The sequence below is a fragment of the Propithecus coquereli genome, unplaced genomic scaffold (genome assembly GCF_000956105.1).
Source record: "Propithecus coquereli isolate 6110/MARCELLA unplaced genomic scaffold, Pcoq_1.0 Scaffold160, whole genome shotgun sequence".
NCBI lineage: Eukaryota > Metazoa > Chordata > Mammalia > Primates > Indriidae > Propithecus > Propithecus coquereli.
In genome coordinates, this window is record NW_012140525.1 from 2,189,810 (window position 1) to 2,200,811 (window position 11,002).

Below are 11,002 nucleotides of genomic sequence, written 5' to 3' on the forward strand. Positions count from 1 at the left end.
TAAGCTTCACTTCTTTTTACGTATTTTTTAAAATTTCCCTCTAGTTTTTTAAAAAAGTGAAACAGAAGTATTTTGAATATTGATTTTATCATACATACCATCTGTTGATGATGTGCAAAGACATAATATTAATCATTTAATAACTAGAGCAGATGATCATAATTAAGAAAAAATGAAAATCTATGTTTGAGAACATTTTTTAACCCAGTACAAACAACTGTTAAATCCTTTGAGTTCTTCATTACAAGGAATAATGGCACTGGAATTGAAAATGATTTACAATGCACTAACAGTTTTAAGATACTTTAAGGTTTGATATATAATGCATCTTCAACTCCTCAATAAGAAAATTTATAGAAAGAACACATGAACAATAAGACAAAAAATTTTTAAGGATAGAATATAGTATGACAAAAGACACCAAAAAAATTAAGATGAAATACCTGGTATATACGAAATTGCAAATACATTTCTTCCAAATGATGAATGCTTAATCTCTCTCACAAATTCTTTGGTGTCAGTTTTAAAACACTGGATGCGACCGTTTTCCCTGTCTGCCACACATAATTGGTCCAAATGAGGCACGAGGGCCAAGCTGTGAGGAACGCTGAACTGGCCTGGTTTAGGATTGCTCCCTGAAGACTCTACAGAACAAAGAAAAGCCTCAGATATACAAATTATAAAATCACCCAAAGTTTGACTATACAGTTTTGTAATTTTCCAAATTCATGATAGCAAATAGCATTAAATATCTGGAACCAGGGGAAAGATCAGGCAAAGCAGTTTATAAGTTTAGTCTACAGCATTTCTTAGCCACAAACACATTACAGATTTTCTCCCTATTTGGACAAAGTTTTTTGGTGGAAGCAGTCTTTTTCCCTTATAAGGTGTGTGTATGAGAGAGAGAGAGAGACTAAGCCAAGAAGATGCATACAGTGGCCTTGCTTTCTTCACTGTATGGGACAAATACATCCTAAAAATGTGAGGGGTGGCCAATCTCTCATTCCTAGTGATATTGGCTAAGAATTACAATTAGAGATCAAGAGTTTTTGCTGGATGCAGTGGTTCATGCCTATAATCCCAGCACTTTGGGAGGCTGCAGTGGGAGGATCGCTTGAGGTCAGGAGTTTGAGACCAGTCTGAGCAAAAGCAAGACCCCTGTCTCTACGAAAAAACAGAAAAATTAGCTGGGCGTGGTGGCACATGCTTGTAGTTCCAGCTAATGGGGAGGCTAAGACAGGAGGATCCCTTGAGCCCAGGAGTTTGAGGTTGCTGTGAGCTATGATGATGCCACTGCCCAGGCGACAGAGTGAGACTCCGTCTCAAAAAAAAAAAAAAAAAAAACCAACTATAATTGGGTACCTTCTCCCCACTGTGTGATGAACTCTCCATGTGGTGAAAACTGCATAATCCGACTGTTGCAGTAGCCATCTGATACATAGATGGTTCCAGTGCCTGGATCCACAGCCACATCGGTGGGTTGACAGAAGTGATTCTGGTCACTGCCTGGTTGCATGCTCCTTCCCAGGGTCAATGCAGGGCCTTCTTTACTGTTTGGATCCAGTTTGAACACCTTTTTGAAAAGGAACAAAAGCCTTACCTACTTTTCATAGTTATTATTGACACATACTCACATGACTAAGACAATTTTCACAAGCAACTGAAGTAGAAGCTCTTAGAGACTTACTTAAAATAAGATACTTTTTAGAACTGGATGGAACCTTAGAAATCATCTGGTCTGATTCCTTCATTTGGTAATTGAGGCCTATGGAGATTAAGTGATTTGCTCAAGGTCGCCCAGTTAATTAGTAGTGAATGGAGATTAGTACGTGGATATCCTGTTCCACCACCCCCATGCTTCCTTTTTGTCTTTCCTCAGCTAATATTACAATGATCCCCAGATAATACATGAGCAATAAAAGTTTACTGAGATGATGTTTAAAGATTGTTGAGAGAACTTACTGACTGATAACTATGTCTTCTGAGTTCTAGTTTATTCATAGAAAGGGTATTAAACTTGATAAGCTTATACTTTGGGGGAAACTCTTATGACTACTCTGTGATTAAAATATAACTTCTTTTTGTAAAAGAACAAAAATTTGATTTTTTATACATATATATGTATTTATTAGAGACCTAGAATTTATAGAACATTAAGGTAGCTTAGAAAAGAAAACATAAAATACAAGTGATAAAACAGAAAAAAGACCTAGGGACAGAGGTATTAAAAGCAAATACAGAACACTAAAAAAGAGGTTGGGAGGGCCCATGTAGTTGTTATAGGTAAGCTTCACATCTGGCCCTAAGCTTCCTGCCAGCCCGAGGGAGAAGAGTGACTTGATGATTTACATGTTAGCTCCATCCTAGCATTAGTTCTAAAAGGAAAATTTCTGATGTGGATTGTTACGGACTGAATGTTTGTGTCTCCCCTCCGAATTCACATGTTGAAATCCCAACCACCAAATGTGATGGTATTAGGAAGTGGGGCCTTTAAGACTTGTGATCCTCATGAATGGGATCAGTGACTAAGAAGAGACACAAAAGCTTGCTCTCACTCTCTCTTTCCACCATGTGAGGATACAAGGAGAAGCAGGCAGTCCACAACCCAAAAGAGGGCCCTCGCCAGAACTCGAGCATGCTGGCACCCTGATCTTGAACTTTCAAGACTCCAGAACTATTAGAAATAAACTTCTGTTGTTTATAAGCCACCCAATCTATGGCACTTTGTTACAACAGCCAGAACAGACTAAGACATGGCTGTTCCATTTTCTTTTTACAACATTACAGTAGGGTCACAGGAAAAAAAAAAATAAAACCTATACAACTCCAGAGTACTTTGAAAGGATAACTCTGTCAGCCTCTATTTGAATACTGCTAAATGGAAGATTACCTGATGGAGAGCCACATCTGTGACCCAATAATTTCCATCTTTATCTACACTCAAACCATGTGGCAAGTAAAACCTGCAAAATAAAAATAATTGTGTAAATTAAACATTTATTCCCAAAGCATACATGAGAGGAATTTTTTTCTAATTAATCTGTAAATGCAATACAAATTTATAAATTGATAAATGTATACTTGTATTATTATAGAAAAGATAAAAATTAATAGTTAATAAAAATAAAAATACCTGTTATAATAGAGACCTCCTTGTTACAAATCTTAAGCAATATTTAAATCTAAATATAAGTTACAAATATTTATTATAAAGTATGTATATTAAAGTGAACAATATAAATAACATCAATTTAAAAACAGGTTCTATGATCATAAATATTAAAATCTTAGAAATATGTATAAAACAAATTGTCTAGAGAAATAGAAATGATTTATATAGTTTGAATAGTTAAAAAATACTGCAAGGAAATGTAATATTGTGTTAATATAAACTATTAAATATATTACTCAAAAGCCTTAAAGAGTGACTACTAAAGACAATAACCCAAAGAAAACAATTGTCTACAAATATGGGCTGTGAACCCCTAAGGAAAGTGAAGTGGTGAGCTGGACAATAATTAGAGAAGGTTAATCTATGCAGCAAATCAATCTGGATGATCTGGGTAAGGAAGTTGGACAGAGTTAAATACACGGACAATACATTAAGGTGGTTTTGGTCCAACATCTGAAAATCCACAGTCTCTATCTGTCAGCTTCTAGCCTTAGGACGGTGTTGTCACCACAGATTTTTTTTTCAAGAGCCAAGACTGTAACACTCTGATCTTGACTAATGAACTGAACTAGATCTCTGTTTTGGCGATTGAGTGTGAGGGTTATGATTTGCTTTCAAACAAACACCCCACTGATGGCCAAGTTGATTTAGCAGCAGTTGCTCTGCCTTTCCCCCTTTATTCCTTTCTGGAACGAGGATGCTTCTGATTAATGCATACAGCACCAATGAGACAGGTTCAAACAGAGTGGTGGAACTGGTAGTAGAATTTGGCTCCTGATGCACCATCTGAAAATGCTATAAAAAAAAAAATTCTAAGCCTCATTATTACCATCTCCACAAGCAGCTGTATTCAAAAGGGTGGCCCCCTGACTGCTATGGAAGCTGGCCTTCCTGGTGCCTAAGCAGATGGAGTAGGGTACAGTTCCTGAAGCTGCCAGGTTGCAATGGTCGAGGAGATCTATTTGCAGGTGCCCCTTTCTTTCAATAACCATGAATATCAGCCAACTTTTTTTGGCTGCCAAATTCCATCTAGAAATAAGACCAAATGAGCAGCTTTCAAAGCCAAATTACACATGCATGCTAAGAAATGCTAAAAATGTCATTTGTTTAGTCTTCAATTTAAGATGGGGACAGAAGCCTTTTTTCTAAATGGTGATTACTTGATGAGTTTGGTTATGCTGAAGAATTTTTTTTTTAATCATCAGATCTGCCTGACCAGCAACTCACTTCATTAACTATGTATATCAAGGGCTCTTTCAAGCTTGACTACATATTGGAATCACCTAGGAAGCTTTGAGTGTATTAGACCCATCCCAAACTACATCTGAACCTAATTTTTAAAATTGTAAATTGACAAATTATAATTGTATATATTTATGGAGTACAATGTGATTTATGATATTTGTATACAACGTGGAATGATTAAATGAAACTAATTAACATATCCATCATATCAAATACTTATTTTTTGTGGTGAGAACATTTGAAATTTACTCTTTTAGCAATTTTGAAATGGGCAAGGACCTGAATAAACATTTCTCAAAAGAAGACATACAAATGGCCAACAGATACATGAATCTTAGATATATAAATCTAATTTTTTGAAGCTTCCCAGGTGATTCTAATATTCAGTCAAGATTTAGAAACATCTATTTAAAAAATGAAAGATAGGGTGGCCCAATCAATCTCCTGGTTTCTTAAGTGCAGCTATACAGGCACCCTTTCAAGAGCCCAGGATACACTTTATATCCAATGTATGTAGTACAAGCCTTAATAACAACGTAAGTCATTTGACTCACAGGTTTTTCCCACTGGACTGGATTACTGCAGCAGTATTTGGATCTATGACAAGGATAGTGTCTTCTTCAATTGGTCCAATCCCTCTTTGCTGGTAAACAAACTTGCTGTCAAAAGAGCTAAACAAAATGCATTAGAATGGAAAATAAACCAATCAAAAACTCCAATGAACTTGAGAAATGCATTTGAGATTCTAAATACAGAATCAAAAGAAGAGCTCAGATATATTTTTTCACTCTTTGTCCTCCATGTTTCCGTCATTTGGATTACAATATATACCATTAGCCAGAAGTGTGTTCCTAAGAGTGGTCAGTGGACTAGCAGCATTGGCATTGCTGGGAAATGCAGTGTTCGACCCACTGGACCTGGACTTTCACAAGACCTCTTGGGGGTTCCTACACATATTAGGGTTTAAGAAACACCGACCAAGAACTTTCAATGTAACTAAAATTTTAAAAAAGCTCTTCGAAATATTATCAGTAATTAAATATATATTTTCTTTCAAATTATAAAAGAAAGTATAACTTATTTTAACCTTCTCAGTAATGATAATAACAGCTAGAAGAGTAGTGATCAAAAATATGTTGTAATTGTAACTGCCATAGGTATAACACAGGAACATATATTCTGAAGATATATAACAGAATATTCAGAGTTGTTCAAAAATACAAAACAGAATTTATTCTCAATACAACAATGTGCTTAGAGACATAAAACTTTATATAATAGCTTTTCTATAAGTACAAAATGGACAACCATGGAATGATTAATTTAAAAACTTAAATGAATATGATAATTTCTGCTTTTTAACTCAGTACCTTCTATGTTATTATAAAATATTATGGACATATATGTTCTTTCTCTATAGTTTTTAAATTTATATTTCTGTTTAAATTGTTAGTAATATTTTCCCTTACATTGACAATTATCACAGACATTGTACTTATTCCATTTCCTATAATTATATGTCAACATGGATAAACAACAAAGATAAACTCTTCTAATGTAAACTTATGTCATACGGAGGTAAATGTATGAAGCACTAAGAAACCAACTTATATTTTCAAAAGGGATTGGATCAGCACATAGTTGAGTCATGTGTGTGTATATATATAAAACATACATATGTATACATATGAAGTCAATGGATGATCTATGAATATTTCTGTAAAGTAGAATTTCCTTTTGTAGCATCAGGTAAGGTTGCGAAAAAATTATTAATACTTTTGTAGTTTAATTGAATAAGCAAAAGAAGAACCTGAATAACATTAAATATTTGTTGAGATATAGTTGCAATTTGGGAAGGTAATAGACTGCTCAAATCTGTCATGCATTCATTGATTAGTTGCTTGACATTTTTATGAAACTTATGTAGAGTCCCGATAGGGGAACAAAAATTTTTAAATATTCTTTTGCCATTAAAAATATATATTAGATATATTATCTGAGCTTCTTGACTGTTATAGTCTTTTGTGTATATTTTTCCTGAAAGATAACAATAAGTCCCTGAAGTCATTCTTATTAATGATGCACTCAATTGACACAAAATATTGATTCAGCTTTGTCAATCTAAAACTTAAGTAATATTGTTTACATATGCTGTATGTGCAGTTAAAACCACACAGTGGTATCTAGGAAAAAACTACACAAATTTATGAAATGGAAGTAGCTAACAAAACATATTTTATAAGATATTCATGGAATCATTATTAAACTGAAATGTGAAATTTTATTAGATAGAAACCAATGTAAGAATATTCATGGTATTATTAAATTGTGGGAGACTGGTAAAGGGCAAACATGAAGTCACTCTTTCTTGATACTATGAAACACCAAAGAGCTTATCCTACATCTGAAACTCTATTTTCAATGTGAACTTCTTTACTAAAAATATAACTATTCCTCTAGAAAACAAAGGTACTGGATTCAACCATCAATGATATTTTAATCTTTTTTCCAACTTGACTACAATATTGAATAACTTAAGTTCAGCACATCCAAGACTCAGTATACTGTAAGTTTCACATTCATGCATAATAAGATACAGTTTCTTCATTTATTATCTCTTTTAAGTTTTAAGTCTTACATTTCTCATTATTCAGAAACATTTCAGTGCTTTGTAAAGGCACAATGGCAATCTCAATTATGTGAAAATTATGCTTCCCCTGACTATTAGGAGTTATGACCTTTCTTCTTCCTTTCTTAAATGGAAATTTTAACTGAGATACTTGTAGATTCACATGCAGTTGTAAGAAATAATAAAAATTCTGTGTACATTTTCCCTATTTTTTTCATTTTGTAAAACTATACATAAAATCACCAAGATATTGACTTCGATAGAATCTACTGATGAAATTTAGATTTCCCTTTCCCTTTTTTATTTCCTAAAATTTTCATTTATTCTTACAGTTTATTTGCTTGGGTATGGAATATATTAGCACATTACTTTTCCATCCCACTCCCACCTATAGAATATGGAAAGTTACCAAGTTCTTATAACTCTTACCAAGTGCTATCTACTTTGTATGTTGACAGTGTTCTGACCATTGACAGCCAATAATAGTGGCAATCCAATTGCCTGTAGTATATCCTCATAAAACTGGAGCATATCAGACCTCAGCACACCCAATTCCACATTCCTCTGTTCTGCAGAGTGACAAACCATTCAGAAAGCCTGATAGATTTACTTGCTCCTGGTTTTCCCAAGAATGGGTTGCAGTAATTCTGAAGATAACCACCCCTTTGATCCATGTTGTCATTAACATAAAGATTCACCATCAGTCCTAAATTTCTGATCATACTATTTGAGGAAATAAAATAATTTATTGACTGATAAAAAGTAGAAGGGAGATTTTTTTTTCGCAAGTAGCATACAGTGAACTTCTGTGACTTAAAGCATTTCTTATAGCTGCAGCTTATTTCTCCAGACACTCAAATCTTTCAAAATGTAAACTGTAGCTTAAGTTACTCACTGGCAGCCATATAAACTTAGAGTCACAGACGTGAAATGTTGGGCTTGGCTTCCAAGAAAACAAGCTGTGTTAAGGAAGAAATACAGATAACACAGACAGTCCTTGCGTCAGTCAGGGAAAATGAAAACGTTGTAGCTGACGAGTAGGTAAGTAAAAGACATTTTTTATCAATGGTATTGTTCTGTACCACCCTAAATGTAGAAACAAATGTATGGAGTAATTGATGTTTTACTGTCACAAACACAATTTTTGTGTATTTATATTCAAAATCTAGAAATTTCACATTTCCAATGGTGGTAGTAAGAAGTAAAATTGATTAATTTGAGGATCATCTACTTTTATTTCCTTACTCACTTTTTGGTGTTATAGTAGAAAATTGTGAAATAGCAAATGAAGGAATTTGAAAAAAAGTAATAAAACTGAATAAGACAGAGTAAATAAATCAGATTTTTATAACCAAAAGCTGGATCCATAAAAAATATCAGGTCTCTCAACTTACAAGACATTTTTCCCAGTACCCTATTACAACGTAACAGCTAATAATTTGGGGTTTTTTTCGGTTTCATTTGCTACAACAAATTACACTCATGTCATCTGTGTGTATAAAGGGTATTTTATGTGTTGCTTAAGACTAGCCATTTTGCCATAGCTATATGATTATTATTCATATTATTACTATACTTCCACTGTATCCATTAAGGATCTCAGTGATTAGGTAATCCTTAAATTTACTGAAATAAATTACTGGATAGGGAATCTGTTCATTTAACTACCACCACTCAAAACGAAGGAAAAAAACAACACAAAGCAAGAAAAACATAACAAAACAAAATTCAAAATTAAAACACCCTACTTACATTAACATCATTTAAACATAATAATTTACTTCAGTACTATAAACCAAATAAATAAGAAAAACCTAGAACTTTTAGAAATAATATAGCTTTAAAGGAATTAACCACAAAACAATAGGCCTGACCACTCCACTTAAAATCTTCGTGATATCCTTTAACAGATGTCTATATGTTTAAACTGGCAGCATTAGGGGACATTCAATTACTCAACTGACTGGCTGACTGGCCCTAATCCTTTCACTTGGGATGGTTGGAGCTTCATGGAACTAACAGCTGGCCCCTGGTAGTTATACAAGGCAAATTATAAAAGGAATTGAAGTCTTTTCTTAAATGAGAAAATCACACACACACACACACACACACACACACACACACACACACATTAAACCTGCCAAATAAAGTAGTTTATAAACTCTTGTAATTCAAAGAAAGGTAACCCTTGAATAGTTCACAAATGGATGTCAGATTATAGAGCTGGATACACCGTTGCTATAGCAAACTGCTTATTTAGTGTTCTAAAGCAGCTACCATGCATTATTGGCTGCAGAGAGGTCTTTATTTCAACCACATTTAACTTTTTACAGGATATAATAATACCCTGCACATTTCACACAGTGCCTGGAGCACTGATGATTTTTCTTTGCTTCCCTGGAAAAGCACTCAGCTGAAAAGACTGAACTGTGGCCTATGGACTGGAATTCATCAGCTCTTTATTTTAGCAGTTTGAATTCCCCATTAATGATTTTGCACATTAGCAACTAATCAAACAGTTTAGATAAGGCTGGGAAGAAATGCTTTGCTATATTCACACACAAGAAAGAGCTTACCTTACGGAGAAAATAAACTCCTGTGCCATCGATCAAAATTAAGGGAATGCAAAATAAATAATAGCAACTGAAGAAAGACATGACATATAATGCTGTAATTATACAAATTAAGCTAGAGAAAGAATCATAAGTGAGAAAATAAGAGGAAATGTACCGTCAATGTTAGAAAAGCTAAGACATACAAAGGCCAGAGGCTCGAAATGGAATATAATTTAATATTGTGTTAAAACACTTAATTCTGAATACATATACATTATAAAAAAATTCCTGAGGAGGAAAAGAGGGGGGCAGACGAAATAATCCCCACTATGACTATTTAGTATCTTGATTGGCCCAGAACTAGAGACGCCACAAATTAGGGATGAAAAGAACAAAGAACGAAGTATCACCGCACCCAGGCTCTCTGCATTCTGTTCAGTTAGTAAGGCCACTGGGGCAAGTCACTTACCGGAGTGCATTTTGTTAGTCAATAGTACAAGGGAGTTTAAAGCCCTCATTTTTTAGACAAGGGAACTGAAAGTCAGGGAGTTCCAATGTCTTGAAGAAGGTCGCAAAGCTAGGAAATGGTAACCAAGATTCAAATCCAGTTCTCCTGTCTTCAAAAAAGTGTGCTTTTCTTGTGCTAGGATTGGACTCACCAAACTGGATAATCTCCCCACCAGTTACCAAATTCAGCACGTATGGGAAGAGATGGAAGAACAGTTACATAACCACAAAGAATTAGAGAAAGTGCCATAAAAATGGAAGAAAATGGCTTGAGTAAAGCACAAAATGGCAATGTGAGACAGAAGGGTGGAACACCGAAGCATTCTTTTTGTAGAACTCCTGACAGTCTTCTCTCAGATATGAAGGTGTTAACTCAGTCACTTTGAGTTCTGTTCTTCAGGTCTAATTAAATCCCAAGGTATGAAAGAAATTGTAGATGTAGAAGCAGAACCCCATGCAGGTATCTTAACTGAGGTTCCAGAAAACTAATGAGGCAAATCTTTAACAAGTTTTTCTGCAAGTTAGGAAGCAGATAGATTTCTGAAACAATAATCTTAGCAATATTCCATAAAGCATTGATAAAGAGCTGGTTTGTGACCTATTTCAGGGGCAGAGGGGAAAAGATTCCGAGAAGATTATTAAGTTCTCTACAAACAAAACTTGCAAAACCAACCATTCAACTATTCAAATTTTATAAACATTTATGAAGATATAAAAGGCATGCTTAGCAAACAGACAAATTACAAGGCTGGAAGGGACAGCTGATTATCTGATTAATTAAGATTAAAATAATATCTGTAAATTGAAACAATAGTAAATCTAATGAAGTATAACATAATTGGAATAAAGTCCTGAAGTCAATATTTTTTTTTTTTTTTTTTGAGACAGAGTCTC

General features: G+C 34.2%; 1 protein-coding gene across 1 annotated transcript in view; it reads right to left on the reverse strand.

Moving 5' to 3' along the window:
- PAM (peptidylglycine alpha-amidating monooxygenase) overlaps positions 1–11,002 on the reverse strand; it is a 344,515-nt gene that overhangs the window by 20,252 nt on the left and 313,261 nt on the right. Inside the window, exons 13-16 of the mRNA XM_012641055.1 lie at positions 4,972–5,088; positions 2,891–2,963; positions 1,363–1,573; positions 444–644 (exon numbers count right to left, since the gene is read on the reverse strand). Coding sequence (XP_012496509.1) covers positions 444–644; positions 1,363–1,573; positions 2,891–2,963; positions 4,972–5,088 — 602 coding nt within the window. The remainder of the gene's footprint in view (positions 1–443; positions 645–1,362; positions 1,574–2,890; positions 2,964–4,971; positions 5,089–11,002) is intronic.